Source organism: Carettochelys insculpta, chromosome 2 (assembly GCF_033958435.1).
Source record: "Carettochelys insculpta isolate YL-2023 chromosome 2, ASM3395843v1, whole genome shotgun sequence".
In the NCBI taxonomy this organism is placed as follows: domain Eukaryota; kingdom Metazoa; phylum Chordata; order Testudines; family Carettochelyidae; genus Carettochelys; species Carettochelys insculpta.
The window spans coordinates 94,013,854-94,032,829 of NC_134138.1; the positions used below are offsets into that span (position 1 = coordinate 94,013,854).

The 18,976-nt window shown below is 41.6% G+C and overlaps 1 protein-coding gene across 26 annotated transcripts in view; it reads right to left on the minus strand.

Annotated features, from left to right (window-relative positions):
- The window catches only part of EPB41L3 (erythrocyte membrane protein band 4.1 like 3), a 231,883-nt gene that overhangs the window by 51,868 nt on the left and 161,039 nt on the right, over positions 1–18,976 (minus strand). For all 26 annotated transcript variants that reach the window (XM_074987386.1, XM_074987411.1, XM_074987397.1 and 23 more), the window contains exons 4-6: positions 12,336–12,440; positions 6,762–6,804; positions 1,995–2,070 (exon numbers count right to left, since the gene is read on the minus strand). In XM_074987386.1, the coding sequence (XP_074843487.1) occupies positions 1,995–2,070; positions 6,762–6,804; positions 12,336–12,440 (224 nt within the window). The remainder of the gene's footprint in view (positions 1–1,994; positions 2,071–6,761; positions 6,805–12,335; positions 12,441–18,976) is intronic.

Sequence of the window (18,976 nt, forward strand, 5' to 3'; positions counted from 1 at the left end):
TCCAATTTGCATATGAATTCCAGCTCAGAAGTTTCATGTTGCAGCCTGGTTTTGAAGTGGTTTTTTTTTTTTTTTTTTTTTTGCTTTTTGCTTGAGGATGGCAATGCTCACCTCTGTAACTGTGTATCCAGGGAAATTAAAATGCTCTACTGTTCTTTTTGGTTACCTTTTTTGATGTCTGATTTTGTCCCCATTTATTCTGTTGCATTGAGACAGTCTGGTTGTACATGGCAGAGGGGCTTTGCTGGCACATGATGGCATTTATCATATTAATAGATGTGTAGGTGAATGAACCTCTGATGGTGTGGCTGATGTGGTTAAGTCCTGTGATGGTGTCTCTAGGGTAAATGTGTAGATGGAGTTGGAGGGATTGGTTCCTGGGTTAGTGTTTCTATTGCAGAGCATATGGTTGATGGTAAGTATGTTTCAGGTTTGGTGGCCGTTAATAAGAGAGGACTGACCTGCCTTCCGAAGTCTGCAAGACTATGTCTATACTGCCATGGAAGATTGATCCACTCCGGGTTTATCTTCTGGGGTTTTGTTTCTCGCATGCACAAAATCGACCCCAGAATTCCTCCCAAGTGGTGAGGATTAAGGAAGGTCGATGGGAGAAACGCTCCTGTGGATCATCTTCTGTATAGACAGCCACAGCAGCAGACGCTGACAAGTCAATTTTAGCTACGCAACTGGCATAGCTAAAATTGGGTATCAGTGGTCGACTGATTTGTCTAGTGTGGACATAGCCTGAGAGCAAGAGATCATTATCTAGGATAGGTTGTAGATCTTTGATGATATGTTGGAGAGATTTTAGCTGTGTCATTGTAATGATCATTTAGCCCCAACACATCCTTCACAGTAAGAAGGGATGACAAGACATTAGGTTAGACTAGGACCTAGGTCTGGACGTGGTTTTGAGGGTAAACCACGGATAGGATTCAGATTCACAAGCTTCCTGAGCTCTTCTTGTGAAATTTTGATCCCCCAAAAGGCAGAAGTCTCATGAGACCAACTGATATGAATTTCCTGGTACTTTGGGTTGTATCCAAAAGTAAAGCTGAGACTTAATGCACTTCAGGGTTTGAATCAACCCTGAATTAACATCATGGGAACAGGCTCAAAGCTGAGGATTTAAATTTGAAAATACATAACTGAGGGAAAGAGGTAAGTAAAGTTTATTTTTAGAAATTCTGGTTCTTTTCTTTGTCTGGTTTGATGATTATAGTTGTACTTGTGCAACACAATGTCTAGAAGACTCACTATAACAATAATAGGCAATATTGGGTTCTGTCACGTTGGTGAACTTTGAAGCTAGAATAAACTTTTCTTATTAGACATATATATTGAGAAAGCCTGATAGTGATATCAGATTATCTAATGTGAAAGTGGTCTAGTTTGGAGGACAAAAAAAGGAATAAAAATATCCTGGACGAGCCCCCAGAGGGGGACTGTGGAGACCTTGCTAGTATTTACAGTTGCGGGTTTTAAATATTTTAAATGATTTTGGTGCTTCCAAAACATCCCCATCTTTCCCTCAATCTTTGCACAGCTGTTTGTGGTTAACAGGACCCACATGGGACCTTGCCACCTTAGTTTTACGACTCCTTTAACCTCTTGATAAATGCAACGCATTACTAAGTCCCCAGATTTGAAAAGCTGGTTTGTTTAGGTTGCTGTTATAGTCTAACTGAATTTGCTTTTTCTTTTACTACAATGGAGAGAATTTACTGCTGGGAGCACCAAAAGGTTGAAGCAGTTTTCTTGTACTAGCTTCTTCTGATTTTCTTTTGAAAGACCAAAAAAACCCTATGGGATGTGGGGGGCAGGTGCTCCCTCCACTGCCGATTAACTTTTTTCTCTACTAATATTTCTCATTAACTTGCAATTAGAAGATGGTTAATAGCAAAACAAAAACATTCATGCTTCTAGACAGATGTCACTGCTGTCAAAAATAAATTTAAAAACACTTTCGGAACTGTACTTATTACTTTAAATACCTGGTAATGTCTTCAGACAGCTGGGCAGGATCCGGAGGGTAAAATTTCACATTGAAGGAGAATTGCCAAGCACCACCTGAAAAAAATCCACAGGTTCATTGGAATTGCCTACCAAAGTACAAATGAAGATGTTTATACCGTTACTAGCAATTCTAAAAAATAAATTAATAAATATTTTGGCCAAATATTCAGTGATGACAGAATTTATATTCTTTTTCTTGTATACTATATTTAAGATAACTTCCTACTTCTCATGGTTACAATTTTAGGTCTACTTTTTTTTCTTGCACATCTCTCACTGATTTCAGCTACAGAACTTGCCTGAGAGAGAACAATAACTCATTTCTGACACTTGAAAGTTTAGCAAGAAAAGATTCTGTCTGCTGAGATTAGATACATTAAAAAGTAGTCTGCAGAAATAAAACAAAACATGGAGATAAGCACTGGAAACACCACAGATTAAAAATTAAAATGGACTTTCAAATATGTGACCAAAATTACAATTAATTCTATCTATCTATCGGTCTACAACTCTTTCCCCCATACCCTATCCCAGGCAGCAGCATTTAAATGCTGTTTATCGCACACTATGGCCATGTCTACACAGTCCCCACCCTTCTGGAAGGGGTGTAGTAATGAGCAAACGGGAGTGTTCAAATGAGGTGTGGATTGAAATACCTTGTGCCTTGTTTGCATAGTCTTGTGAGATTTTGTTTCCAGAAGAGTCCCATCAGGAAGCTACAGAGACATGTAGACGTGTCCTTTCCGGAAGGAACCCCCTCTTCCAAAAGCCCCTTATTCCTCAAATGTTTGAGAAATAGGGGGGGCTTTCAAAGGGGGCATTCCCTTAGGAAGGGTCCCACCTACATGGCTCTGTGGTTTCTGGAAGGGGCTCTTCTGGAAGCAAAATCTCACGGGACTACACAAATGAGGAGTGAGATATTTAAATCTGTGCCTCATGTGAATATTCCCCTTTGCTCATTACCATACCCCTTCTGGAAGGGAGGGAGCTGCGTATGTGCAGCCTATGTTTTTCTAGAGGACAAATTATCATGTGGACAAAAATGCAAGGACAAATGTAGAGACCATTACCGAAAAAATAGACACAAATTTTTAACCCTCAGGAAACATTAATAATTTTAGTATTTCAGATGACTCATGTCAGTCACCAGTTTATATACGGCCAATAACTTTACACAGCTTGTAAGACACTTTTAATAGGACCTTATTTTTCAATATGATAGACAAAAAATATTAAGAAAGTTCAAAAAAAAGCAGGGAAGATTTAAGAGGATAAGGATTCCTAGAGATAAAACACGTCCTGTGTTTAATAAATGGCATAGATAAAAAAGCCAAATGTTTGGCTAACTTGAAGAAAAAAGCAAATCAACCAACTAACCAAAAAAAAAAAAAACAACCCAAAACCCATCCTATACACCTCTGGTACAGCCCATCAGCCACCAAGATTTTAGTGCTTTAATTATCTAGCGTTCCACCTATATTACTACTACAGAGATCCTATACTAGCTGATCACCACCCTACATACCAACATGTGATAAGATTATTGTTGAAACTGATAAATGGACATCTAGCTAACTAGTTGCTTTTATTTTCTAAAATATGTTAACCCGTTAATATACTGCACTAAACTGCAAAATTCACTTTAAAAAATATCCAACTCACTTGCTGTATAATTATTATTACAGATTATTTGTGGGTACTATGTGAAACAGGATTCCTCTTTATAAACTCTACAGTGTATTCTGTCATGCTAATACTAGCAGGTATTTTGTTCTGTTTAAATTGTACATCTAGTGATGAATACATGTTTGGAAAGTGTGTCAATTTTTACTACTGGATTTTAAGCTAGATGGAAGAAAAGAAATGTCTGTGTTGACTGCACTGCAAATACTACTTTTAAATTGCCTTCAAATTCTGTGTAGTTTTCTTGATCATGTATTTGGGACTATTTGTTTATGAACTGCAATGAAATGTGTAGTTCAGTCCTTGCCTCATGCAGAAGAGCCCCCTAACTTCCGAGCCTTCGGGTGTTCTACTGTACAGATCTTGGTGTAGGATCAGGGATTTAAATTTTTGGAATCCCTTCCTAGAGAATAAACTGCACTTGCTAAAAGATGGTGATATTTAATTCTCAGGAAGACTGTCCCAAATCCTCTATGAAATTTTTGGATTCCTCTCTCATTTGAGAAGGGGTGGGGGGAGACCATCACTCTGACAAATAGAAAGTAAATATGAGGCAAATCAGACCCAAGAACTTTGGGCGAATCAAACCCTAAAATGATGCCAGCCAAATTCTTCTCTCAAATACTGGCTTGGAATTAATCCTGCCTTCCATAGAACCAAGCACTCATGAAAGCAGCATTCAATACAAGTGTTCTTTTAACCATTCATGAAATATGAAAGTTGTACAACAGTTTTACTATTCCAAAGTTCTTAACAGAATTACCTGAAACAAGTAAATTAATACTGTCATTTGTGACAACTCTAACTGTTCCCAGTGTCTACTGTAAGACCCGACTTTTCCGCCCTGGTTAGTCTCTTGATGTCACAATCTTTCATTGTCTAGCTCTAAGCTAAGACACATCAAATACACTTCAAAATCAACTGCCTGCAGTTGGACTGCTTTAACTGCATCAACAATCTACATAACTTGTCAAAGTCTACAGCACTTTCTTTTCCTTTGCTACATTTTTCAATATCCTATTAAAAATAGCACAATAGAATACAGATTTGCATTATTTTAACTTTATTTTCATTGTACATCATTTTTTGATAGTACATAGAATATCTAGGATAGTTTGGAAATGGTGAAGTTAGAGTGTTTTCCATAATGATTAAGGGAAGTTTTCCACACAAAGCTTAAATTTAATCTTTGATCCTTGAATGGTAACCTGTTATTTTAGGGCCTGATTCCAGAAACACAAACTACCAGATGTAATTGCTTGTGAACACTGAGCTGACAAGTGATTATTTATATGGCATGTGTAGGACAATACTGAAGTTTTCTTTCCAATCTAAAAATCACATTTATAAACATTGCATCAGGTTTTGAATGAGCTAGTAGAGGAAAAGAAAGGCACGTCACATTTTCAGCATTGCAGTCTTGACAAAGCATCTTTCTGAGACATTTTTGGATTACTAAGAGCATATAGCTAAATTTAACAACTGAGCCTTTTAAAGTATTCACAGGAAGCAGAAAATTGATTCTCTTTGTGAAGCAGTAAGTTGTCTTCGGAACAAAGCTCAGATTATTGGAAAAATCATTAACACAGGAATAAGATAAAAAGTATTTTGGTTAGAGGAACACCTTAACTGACAGTTCTGTGTTTTGATATATGACACCAGCAGTGTTCCCAGACATGACCCAAATGACAGTAATTCAAAGAAAACAATTTATATTTTGTGACCTGGGCCCCTAGGATCATATTGCTTAATCCTGGGTTTAGACTTCTCTCTCTCCGTAAATGTCAAATTGTTTTAAGCAATGAGACATTTATATTTCATACTTATATAGGATCCTCACCAACTGACTGATTTCATTAGAGTAAAAACAGATAAAAGGACCAAAAATTCTTATTCTACAGACTCAGAAATGGACCAGCATAAATAATACGAAGCTTAACATCAGAGATAGGGCTTAATGATAAAAACAATATTCTCTTGAAGAAGGAGTGCAATATTCATAGAGATTTCAACTGCTTGCTGTTCCCCCCTACATCTTCCCCATTCAGTATCAGTTCTTGATGCTAGGGAAGGCGAGGTTGAAGAACTGCAAGTGATTGGTCATTCTAACTGGTGCATCAGATCAAAGCGTAGGGGCATTTAAAGAACCACATGCTTGGATAAGGAATATTAAAGGTCCACGGGCTGCCAGCCAAAGAGCTTCTTTTGTAGCTTTCCCCTACACGTTATACTGGACTGGAATCGCCCACTGAGGTAATATGTTTTTAATGGCTTAGTTGAGTGCAGTTAAATCATGCTCAGCCCCCACTTTTTCTGGGTCTCCGTGCCTTATAGCAGGCTACATAACACTGGGGTCCGATCATCCTTGACTTTGTACAGCAAAGTCCTGGTATAAACATATTTTAGTATAGACAGAAGTTGGTTATGGTGAGAAGTATTTGTGATTTAAAAAAAAAAAAAAAACTGGGGGCGTTTTATTTTTAATGTCCAAAAGGCACCCAGAACACTGGGTGATATAATAATAGGAACATGGTGTGAAGCTCTTCCAGGGAAGGGTTCACTTTCTCTCAGAAGGAGAGGGGCACCAGGGGAACATGCAGTTTACAGAATGTGCACATCTTTCTTGAATAATTAGTTTGCTTGGAGGATTTATTTGTTGGGCAATACATTCACAGCTAAGTGCAGCTTAACTTGGTTCATAAATGAAGTTGCATCGGGAAGCCTTAAATCACGTGTTGTGTCAGCATGCTGAATAGGGTGATATTGGAAGATGCTCCTTCAGTTGTTACTGACGCTTTATATAAAGCTACTTATACTGTCAGTATATTCCTCCTGGTTGGGAAAGTCTGTTAACATGAAACTCTGCATGACTTGTAGCCTCTTTTCTCAGACCATTTATGACATGCGATTTGTGTGGTATATCATGGAAAGTCACATTTTCAATTTTATACAGAGCATAGTAAAGTTATTATTCGATATTTCTTCCCCCAATCAACACTGCTCTCCTTATTAAAACATTTACCAGATCGCCTCCCACAGACACATGATTGCTGACAACTTACTTCTGATCTGCTTTTTGATTTCCTTTGCAGGGTCCAACCAGTTCTGAAAAGAAAATTTTTCTTTTTGAATTTGACTAAAAACACAGTGAAAATTACTTGAAACATTGATATAATTGGCACTGAAATGAGACAAAGTAACGTTACATGCATACAATGGCCTTTTACCAATGCGACAGCAGATGCCATGGTTATCAGTTAAATCAACTTCTTGCACTCTCTTTTCTTTGAAATTACTCATTTCCACACTACCGTAGAAAATCGACCCACTCAGGATCAATCTTCTGTTGTTTTGTTTTGCAAGGTCACGAAACGGCACTCTCCAAGGTCGACGCTGACCTTAGAAATCCTCACCAGTGGTGAGGGTTAAGGAAGGTCAATAGGAGAAATGCTCCAGTCAGCCTTTTTCCATGGGGACAACCATAGCAGTAAACTGCTGATAAGTTGATTTTAGCTACGCAATTGGGGTAACTAAAATTGCTTAGGAGTGGTCAACTGCTATGTGTAGTAGAGACATAGCCATTCGGTAGCAAAGCGATTATTTTATGTTAATATATTTGATTCCTTAGAGGGTTCCGTTGCTGCTCTAATCAGAAAAACCTGCAGATTAGGTTAGAACACAGGCATCTTCTGACAGCATGTCCACTGACTTCTCATCAGTGCCCCTGGAGGCTCGTCTGCTTAAGCCCTGAAAAGGCTGGAGGGACACAAGAGTCTGGCCCTGCCTAGGTAAATAAAGAGGAAGAAAATGACATGAGACTCTCCTCTATTTTCACAACCCCTCCTCCCCCACCTTGAAGGAATCAGGCTTTTAGTCCACTGCGGCGTGCACACACTGTCCCTTGCTAGAGTTACCACCAGAGCTAGCGACCCTAAAGGGTAAAGAGGCCAGTGCAGAGCCACCACGCACACTGACCATCAGAGCACAGCAGATGCATGAGAGTTTTGTACAATACGCCCATTGAAAAGATGGGGAATTGCTGCTGCAGTGCATGCTCTCTAGCAGACAAGGTGGAATTGTGGCTCTGTCACAGTGCTGGTTGGGATATCTTGCGCTGCAGTTCAACGTTGCTTACCCATTTCAACAGGGGGCATGATTTAAAATTCCCAGTCTGGCCTGCTTTGTACTTGTTTTTGTATTGCAGACATTGGATGTTTGTGTCTCTGCACTTCAAGGACTCTCTTAAGCAACAAAATTAATATTTCACAATTATCGCATATTTGTTTGTTAGTCCCGTAGCAAAAATTCCACTTTCTCCAAGGAAAGATAAATAAATATACCAAAACCTGAAAAAACCCAGAACAGTTCTCACACCATCCACCCACACTCCTGTAAACGGCTGGCAACTGCCCAGAATCAATTAGTCAGTACTCCAAAGTATGAGACTACAACAGTATAACCACACCACTATGCTTAAGATTGCCTCAGGGTTTCTTTTTAACAGCTTGTTATGAGATATTTGTAATTCAGGTAGCTGAAATAGAAAAAATTGATGTGGATACTTCTATAGTGTAAAGATCTTCAACCTGGACAACACACTGTGTGTGTGTGCGCGTGCGCACGTACGCACTGTTTTTACACTGCACAATGTAAAATATATGGAGAAATTAAAAATAAACTATTGCTCTAGCATGTGTGTAATTTTTTTTAAATAATTGATTTTTCTGGCCACTTTTGCAAAGTAACATGAGATCTATAAATATTAAACGTTATTATTAATTTGACAGAATCTCTAACTATACACTGAAGTAAATGTGTGTTTTCTTGAATCAGGATGAAACTATGCATCCGCCTAATTGCTTTTTTTGCATCAGCGCCAAAAATCTTCATTTTAAAAAGTCCATCAATACAGAAAGCAAAGAATCTCATTACAGGGAAAAGCACACACATGAAAATCTATTAGGGGTCTCCTTTATCATACATATTTTAACCAAGACATGTTAAAAGAGGCTTGACAAAATACTTTAAAAACATGTTTGGGTCCTTTGATACTTCTTATCTCTCTCTAATGCACATACAATGTATATGCAGCAGGGCCAACAGCCACTACAGGCGCTGGGGCAAAGTGGGAGTGAGGCCAGCTCTATGCCCTGGAAGGGGTGGGGTTGATGATAGGTGCCCTTAGGGCAATGGGATCCAGGATATTCATTCCCCCATAACCATGTGGAGTAACAGAGCCCCTCTATTGGAACTTAAGGGGCCTGAGCTCCAAGCACTTCTGCTGCTGCTGCTGCTAAGTAGCAGCTGTGACTGCAGCTCCAGGCCCCTTTGAAAGGCTGGCTCCCAGGCAAGTGCTCCCTTTGCCCTCCAGCCTGTTGATGGCCCTATGTCTATGCCGCATGGATCTTACATCATCATAACTCAGTACTAACAAGCAATAATTCTCAGGTAATAACGCCAATCTTGAAAAGGGAATTAGCAGAAGCAACTCAACTTCTCTGTCTGCATCGCACCCTTAACATTAAACTATTTATAGTGTTAAATATATTTATGAATCAAAACAAAAAGCAGTCAAGTAGCACTTTAAAAGACTAGCAAAATAGTTTATTGGGTGAGCTTTCGTGGGACAGACCCACTTCTTCAGACCACAGCCAGACCAGAACAGACTCAATATTTAAGGCACAGAGAACCAAAAACAGTAAGCAAGGAGGACAAATCAGAAAAAGATAATCAAGGTGAGCAGATCAGAGAGTGGAGGGGTGCGGGGGGAGGTCAAGAATTAGATTGAGCCAAGTATGCAGATGAGCCCCTATGGTGACTCAGAAAGTTCCCATCACAATTTAAACCATGTGTTAATGTGCCGAATTTGAATATAAAAGTCAGCTCAGATGTTTCCCTTTCCAGAAGGGTGTGATAATCCTTCTTCAGTAACACACATACCTTTAGGTCATTGACAGAATGCCCCATTCCGTTAAAATGTTGACTGACTGGTTTGTGGATCTGGAGTGTTTTGATGTCTGTTTTGTGCCCATTGACCCTTTGTCTAAGGGAGTTAGAAGTCTGTCCTATATACAAAGCATCTGGGCATTGTTGGCACATGATGGCGTATATGATGTTAGTAGAGGAGCATGAGAAAGTGCCCGTGATTCTGTGAGTAACCTGGTTAGGTCCAGTGATGGTATTTCCAGAGAAGATATGTGGACAAAGCTGGCAGTGGGCTTTGTTGCAGGGAAGGGTTCCAGGACTGGTATTCCTGGGGTATAGACTGTGGCTGTTAGTGAGGATCCTCATGAGGTTGGGAGGTTGTCTGTAGGAGAGAACAGGCATGTCACCCAGGGCCTTCTGGAGTGTGGCATCCTCATTAAGGATAGGTTGTAGGTCTTTAATAATTCGTTGCAGTGGTCTGAGCGGGAGCTGTAGGTGATGACCAGTGGTGTTCTGTTCTTGGCTGTTTTGGGCCAATCTTGGAGTAGCTGGTCTCTGGGTATTCGTCTGGCCCTGTTGATTTCTTTTTTTTACTTCTCCTGGTGGGTAATTCAGGTTTATGAATATTTGGTAAAGTTCTTGTAGTTTTTGGTCTCTGTCAGTTGGATCAGAGCAAATGCGATTATACCTGAGAGCTTGACTGTAAACAATGGATCTAGTCACGTGTGCAGGATGGAAACTAGAAGGGTGTAGATAAGTATAGCGATCAGTAGGTTTTCGGTACAGTGTGGTACTGATCAGGCCAACCTTGATTAGTACTGTAGTGTCCAGGAAATGTATCTCTTGCATGTTGTAATTAATCGAGGCATAAGCTGATGGTGGGGTGTAGATTGTTAAAGTCTCTGTGGAATTCTTCTAGAGCCTCTGTACCATGGGTCCAAATCATAAAGATGTCATCAATGTATCTTAAGTAGAGGAGTGGTAATAGGGGACGAGAGCTGAGGAATCATTGTTCCTGGTCAGCCATAAATATATTAGCATATTGTGGGGCCATGCGGGTGCCCATACCAGTTCCACTAATCTGGAGGTATAAATTGTCCCCAAAACGGAAATGATTGTGTGTGAGAACAAAGTTACAGAGGTCAGACACCAGGCTGGCTGTGGTGGCATCAGGGATGGTATTCCTGATTGCTTGTAATCCGTCTTTATGTGGAATATTAGTGTACAGAGCCTCTACATCCATTGTGGCAAGGTTGGCGTTATCAGGAACTTTTCCGATGTTTTGTAATTTCCTCAGGAAGTTGGTGGTATCTCAGATATAGCTGGGAGCATTGGTGGCATAGGGTTTGAGGAGGGAGTCCACGTAACTGGATAGTCCGGTGGTAAGGGTGCCAATACCTGAAATGATAGGGTGTCTAGGGTTTCCAGGTTTGTGGATTTTGGGAAGAAAATAGAATAATCCAGGCTGCGGCTCAGATGGTGTGTCTGAGTGAATGAGGTCCCGAGTAGCAGCAGGGAGTTCCTTCAGTAGTTGTTGTAATTTCCTTTGGAATTCCAAAGTGGGATCAGGGGAGAGAGGTCTGTAAAATGTGGTGTTTGGAGAGTTGTTTAGCTGCCTCCTGTTAGTCTGACTTATTCATGATGACAACAGCACCCCCTTTGTCAGCTGGTTTGATTGTGATGTCTGGGTTATTTTTGAGACACCCTTCTAGTTTCCACCCTGCACACATCATGCTCCTCTACTACCATCATATATGCCATCATGTGCCAACAATGCCCAGATGCTTTGTATATAGGACAGACTTCTAACTCCCTTAGACAAAGGGTCAATGGGCACAAAACAGACATCAAAACACTCCAGATCCACAAACCAGTTAGTCAACATTTTAACAGAATGGGGCATTCTTTCAATGACCTAAAGGTATGTGTGTTACTGAAGAAGGATTATCGCACCGTTCTGGAAAGGGAAACAGCCGAGCTGGCTTTCATATTCAAATTCGGCACATTAACACATGGTTTAAATCGTGATGGGAACTTTCTGAGTCACTATAGGGGCTCATCTGCATACTTGGCTCAATCTAACTCGACCTCCCCCCCCGCTCCACTCTCTGATTTGCTCACCTTGATTATCTTTTTCTGATTTGTCCTCCTTGCTTACTGTTTTTGGTTCTCTGTGTCTTAAATATTGAGTCTGTTCTGGTCTGGCTATGGTCTGAAGAAGTGGGTCTGTCCCACGAAAGCTCACCTAATAAACTATTTTGCTAGTCTTTAAAGTGCTACTTGACTGCTTTTTGTTTTGATAGTGTATAGACTAGCACAGCTTCCTCTCTGTTAATACTTATGAATGTACATCTGACTTTAAAGGAAATATTGGAATAAGCCATACTAGAAAGGGAAAAGCCAAATGATGAACTTCTTTTACACCATAAATAACCATGGCAGAAAGAAGACAGGAGAACATTGTTCCTGTTCCTGGAAGGCACAAACAGTTTGAAAAGGAGACAGCACTAAATCAAGACGCATCCTTGCTAACAGAAAACTAAAACATCAAGACTGGACTGTGGGTAACTTAAAACTGCTGGCAAACAATCTGATCACCACATATCTTATCCCATGCTGACTTAAAATCAGTGTCAGTTAACAAGATTCCAGTTTTATCATCTTTCTCCTTCCTTTTAATTTAAAATAACCCTGGCCCTGTTGCCTTTTACCTTTTGGTTTTCCATGTCTCTGTACGTTAGCCCAAAGTAGTCTTTTTCCAAAAGATTCAGATGTTCACATACTTTGTCAAACAATATTTGACCTCTGGAACGTTTCTATGGAAAATAAAATAAATATTTTCATCAATTTCAAGGTATAGCAACATTTAAATAAATACTCTTCACTATAATAATTAAGTTCCTAAGCCAGTATTGATTTATCATAACTTACACACCTTTCAAAACCCATTGATTTGGAACTGTACCAAATCTGCTGAACTACACTGCTGTGCTTCCAATAAAAATTCAAGTCTCAGGGAGCTAAAAATAAATCAATAGACGTAATGTTCAAACTGCTGCTTAGAAAGTTTCTTCTCCCTCACAAATACTGGTTCTTAATATGTTCTGAGCTTGCACTGCAGTAGGACCATAAACTTCTCTATATGTGACAGTAATAACTACCATTGGCCCAAAATATCTCCCTACATGGTTTTGAAACCTGTGGATCATGGAGCAATCTATTAGAAGCAAATGCAAGGCCTGATCCAACATGGACAGAAGTCAACAGAAAAAATACAGTACTGTCACAGGGAGCTGGACTGAGTTAAGAAAGCGAGAGCGCACAATTCTGAATCTCACTAACGTGTCTCACCCTGATCTCCTTTCTGAGAGGATACTTCTTTACACTCATTCAGAACCTTGCTAGCTGAGCAAATTGTACCAGGTATGGTAATGGCTTTGTTATATGAGCACATGCCTTATGAATGAGACTGAGTCCAAGACAGCCAAGAGTTTACAGAAACTTTCAAGTGCTGTAATTCTGAGCCAAATAAAACTGGTGACCCAGAGGTGAAGAATTTCTATTAATAAACAAACAGCTGAAGTAAAACTTTTACAATAGTAAGTAATACTAGAGTTCATCAGGCAACACTGCTAGGGGCATGGAACCTACATCAATCAATTATACTTATCAATGCATATTTTAGCTGCATTATGCTGAGCAAGACCCAGATTTTCTGAAGCATGAAAGTGTCTGCTGTGAACTGTTGTTGACCTGCAGTTCCCGTTGACCCTAATGGGAGTAGTAAATATTCCACACTTCTATAAATCTATCTAGGCCAGTATCCTCTAGTCTGACAACATGCAATGCCAGGTGCCCCAGAAGGCGTGAACAGAACAGGTAAATCATCCAGTGATCCATCCCCCCAGAAAAGGCTTCTGCGCACGAGATGCACAACAAATTTAGGATTGGATTTTAAGAACTCAAATCATTTCCTACTCTAAGCATTACATAGGACTTTGGATGGGTTTAAAAGGCAAAGTTTTCTTTTTATAAGCTGCCTGTAGGGCAATTCACATTTGTTAGTTATGTCTTGTTACGTTGATTGTTTATATCTAAGGCTCTCGCTACAGAGAATTCAAGCACCATTCTGTTCATCATTTCATCATTTGTTACGTGTCTCTCAAGCCTAACCGTTTGTACAATCCTCTTACATTAAAGAAAAATGCATCTCCCTGGTCTGGCACCTTCGAAACCTGAGTGGTCCCAGACCAGGGATTTTGCTGGACCATGGGGAAGTCCATGTCCCTGCTGGCCTCTGACCCCACTCCCGGGCTCTTTTCCCAACTGAGGCCCGTTCCCACATGCAGACACTTCCTGGCCTCCACCCAAGGCTCTCCAGCCCTGGCCACCATGCTGCGAGCTTTCCAGACCAGCTGCGGATTCCTGGCCCTGACCACCGCTCTGCAGCCTCAGCCAATGCTCCTCAGAGGTTAGCTTTCCAGCTCCCCAGACGTGGGCTGATGGCTCCGTGGCTGCCAGGCCACTGCCCCTCAGTGCTGGTGGCGGCTCTCTGGCCGCTGCTGTGCTGCCACTCCTCAGCCCCAGCTGCTTTTGGTTCCCCTGTCACCAGCATGGCTGTCGCTGCCTGGCCTGGGCTGGGCTTCCTGGCTTGACTCCCAGCTACCCTCCACTCCAGGTTGCTTGGGTTCTCTGGTTTGGGAACATCCGTGGTCTGAAAGGACCACAGATGTTGCCAGACCAGAGGGTACTGGATTTCAGAGATGCCACCTGTACTTCTGTTTTTCTTATTTAGTACATATGCTTGCATGTGTGCATGCAACTCGTTAGTTTAACCTGCACATAAGCAGAACAGTTTCGTTACTAGTAAAATTCTAAAAATATATAAGAATAGCAGTAATTCTGTATTTACTGACTTTATTTTCATCAAAAATAATGAACATAACTAAACAGCACTGTAGGATAATATTATTTCAGTCTACTTTGTATGACAATAAATTGTGTTTTAAATAACATTACAACCTGTCACTCCATAAAAGCTGGCCATTGAAAGTCTCAAACTGTTTTAGAGCTTTATTAAGTAAATCAATCAATCACACAAGATGTGAATGGAGGCTGCTGTATAATTCACTACTATGTATTTCAGAAACATTTTGGAAACACTAATTTACAACAACGCAACTTACCATTATTTGCCGTTTTCATCCTAATGTCTTAGGGCACTTAAAAGAGGTCAGAAAAAGTTATCCCAGATGGGGAAACTGATCTGTCCAAGATTACACCAGAAATTGACAACAGAGTAGGACACAGACCACGGGACCAGCTCCTCAGCTGGTGTAAATTGTAGTAGCTCCGTTTACAACGAGGGAGCTATGCCTTTCTATGCCAGCTAATGGCAAGACTGTCACAAATGAGGAGCTTTGCAACAGTGTACGACGAGAACCACGTGACACTGAATTCAAAAAGATGGGGATGGTTAGGCCACACTCTCAGAAAACCACTGAGTATAGTCTCTCAAGCACTCAAATGGAACCCTCAAGGAAAACACAAAAGAGGAAGACTCTGGAAAATGTGGAAAATATCTACTGAGACCGAAGGACAACACTGGGGTTCTCCTGCAGTCAGCTAGAAGTTTTGTCCCAAGATGGGGTGAAGTGGAGGAGACTTGTAGATGACCAATGTTCCACTGGGAGTAAAAGGTTCAAGTCAAGTCAAGTAAGGATCTTGCCCCAGGGCACTGTACTACTTGTCACTTGCTTTGAACATTAGATTAAAAGAAGTACTTGGCTATTTAGCCACTGTTGTGGTATACTTTCAAACAAATTAGTCTATTCTTCCAGTAAACAGATTTGTTCTCCTAAAACACGGAATTCAACAGATATAGAAGTTGGCTATTTTCTCTTTTACTTTTTTCATAGCTTTGAAGTAGCATCCAAAAGATATAACCTACTGTTGAGACATGGCAAATAAGGGAAATCTAAACCTTCTAGGAGAAATCTGACATCTATTTGGCTTGAAATAGTAGACAACAACTGATTTTCCTCACAGTGTTGCTGTATTTTTTACTATCAATCTAAACAACTAGATCTCTGTGTGGAGTAAATGGTGGATTTAAATCTACAAAAAAATTTGGCTTTAGAAAAATAATACGACACAACTGTCCCATTTACATGTATTTGTATCATAACAGTTCGATGCCCTGTCATTTAAAAGGCCAGAAAAGTCAAAACTGATGCTATCGTAGCTGGCAGATCCCTGCAGTTAAACAGATATCAGCTCTGACGAATAATACAGAGCAGCAGAAGACTTGTATGAATGGAAGCTGCCTTTAATGTGTAGCTCCACTGTAACACAAGCACAAAAGTAAGGCAGCTGAGATACTGTTAAACTCCCAATGGGATCCTTGGGGTAAAATCTCTAGCCACTTTTATTATTACAGTCACCCAAAAGCCCTGAGCAGGGTCCCACTGTGCTCAGTAGGTAGAGGTGATGAATGTAAGAGCAGTAAGTATGGCTAGCTGTGTGCAAAACTGGATAGTTCATGTTTTAGCTGTTATAAAATGCCCTCTACATTCTTTAACCTGTTTTGCGCAGATAACCGATACCTATGTGGGAAAGCGCCACAGTATGAAGATGCGTCATAACAGAATAAGGCAAAACTGTTCCTGCTACTGTATCTAGAAAGGATGCCAGAGAGTGGTATGTTCCACTACAGGGAACCTTCCTATCTCAGTACATTCAATGCAAACACATAATGAAGAGAAGGCTCAGTCAGGGACCTAGCTGGGATGACATTCCTACCTATCCATCACATGAGAGCCTGATGGAATCAGAATAGAAGAGTTTCATATGTCAACCTCTTCTACTGTGCCTTAGGGCCACAGTCAGATTTTAAAGAGTCACTGTTGAAAGCCTCATGCTATCTGTCTAGGTACTTACAGTTGAACCTCAGAAGTATGGACATCAGAGTTATGAACGGGTCAGTCAGTCAACCACACACGTTATTTGGAACTGGAAGAATGCAATCAGGCAGCAGCAAAGACAAAAAAATAGCACACACAGTACTGTGTTCAATGTAAATTATTAAAAAAGGAAAATCAGCATTTTTTCTGTAAAGGTTCAAAGCTGTTGACACAAGTGCTGTGTTCTGTCAACAGAAAGTCAACAGCTGTACCGCGCTCCCCACAAGGAATAACGTCACTGTCATCAGATATCTGTAGAAAGAAAGCCAGCCTGGACATTCCAGGGGGCCCACTCTCAACTGACAGGGCTTCTGGAACACGGAGCAGCCCTGTCTGCAGTGCTTCTGGGTGGCCGTTTCGCCAACAGAGCGGCCAGGCAGTCAGTTTGGTGGTTTGGCTGCAATCAGTCGACAGTAGTTTTCTTGCAAGATACCTTCTGACGAAAACTTCCATTGACAAATCCCTGTAATTTAGACATAGTAGTAGCATCCTTCAGTCTATGTAGACTATGGATCGCGCCCTTCGTAGTTCCATTTGGAATCATCGTTTGCAGCACTGTCTGTGACTGTGAAGGCCCACACGAGAGTGACAGTCCTTGCTGCATCTGTTGCATGTGTAATGGGCGTCTGGCACGTCCTTACTGAGCTTTCTGTGCGCTTGCTTCTCCTCTGCTAGCTGTCTGATCCTCATCTCACCCTTCTGAAGGCCCTTGTGTAACCCCTGCTTCCGTCTGTTGCAATCATCTGCCAGCTCCTCCCAGCTGTCCGGCTCGATGTCTACCTCCCTGAGGTCCCTCTTGCAAACATTTTTGTAGCGCAACTGGGGGCGTCCGGGAGGTCTTTTGCTGGAGGCTAGCTTGCCATACAGGATGTCTTTTGGGTTCCTTCCATCATTCATCCTGTGGACGTGGCCAAGCCAGCGGAGCTGCCGCTGCCTGAGGAGGGTGTGCATGGTTGGGACTCCAGCTTGTCCTTCCACGATATTCCAAGGATGCGTCTGAGGCAGCGCAAGTGGAAGACATTCAGCGTCTACTCCTGGCAGGTGTACAGGGTACAAGACTCACTGCCGTAAAGGAAGGTGCTGAGGATGCAAGCTCTGTAGACTTGCATTTTGGTGTGGGTGTACAACGTTATTCCACACTCTTGCTGAGTCTGGACAGAGTTGTGGCTGCTTTTCCGATCCTCCTATTTAGCTCAGTCTCCAATGATAGGGTGTCAATGATGGAGGACCCGAGGTAAACGAACTCATGGACGACGTCTAATGTATAGTTGTCAATGCTGATTGATGGAGGTTCAGCAACGTCCTGACCAAGTACGTTTGTCTTCTTTAGGCTGATGGAAAGCCTGAAATCCTTGCATGCTTTGGAGAACCAACCCAGCAGTTTCTGAAGCTGGTCTTCTGTGTGTGACATGACAGCAGCGTCATCTGCGAACAGCATATCTCGGATGAGGACTTCCCACACCTTAGATTTAGCTTTCAGCCTTGCAAGATTAAACAGTTTCCCATCAGATCTTGTGTGCAAAAAGATGTCCTCTGTTGAAGATCCAAAGGCGTGCTTCAGGAGGAACGTGAAGAAGATCCCGAACAATGTTGGAGCAAGGACGCATCCTTGTTTGACGCCGCTCCTGATGCTGAAAACATCTGATAGTGTGCCATCATATTGGATGGTTCCTCTCATGTCTTCATGGAAAGACTGGATCACCTTGAGTAACTGTGGTGGACAGCCTATCTTGTGGAGCAGTTTGAACAGTCCATCCCTGCTGACCAAGTCGAAGGCCTTGGTCAGGTCGATGAAGGCAATATAGAGAGGCTTCCTCTGCTCCCTGCATTTCTCCTGCAACTGCCTCAGAGAGAAGACGACGTCAATGGTAGATTTCTCTGCGCGGAATCCACGCTGTGATTCGGAATAAACCCTCTCAGCAACCTTCTGGAGTCTGCCGAGGACAACGCGAACGGACAGTTTACCAGTGATGCTTAGGAGGGAGATTCCACGGTAAATTGTTGCAGTCGCTTCTGTCTCCTTTGTTCTTACACGAGGTTACAATGTTAGCGTCACACACACCCTGTGGAACCTCTCCCTCTCTCCAGCACAGGCACAGTTGCTCATGTAGGGGTTCCAGGAGGGTGTCTGTGGCACACTTGATTACCTCTGGTGGTATACTATCCTGGCCAGGGGCCTTTCCTACTGCAGTGCTGTCGATGGCTTTCTTCAGTTCGTCCACAGTTGGTTCCTGATCCAGTTTGTCCATTACCGGTAGGAGCTCGACGGGATCGAGGGCTGTATCAACTACAACGTTCTCACGTGAGTACAGCTCGGAGTAGTGCTCAACCCAGCACTCCATCTGTTTGGCTTTGTCAGTGATGACTTCACCAGATTTGGATTTCAGAGG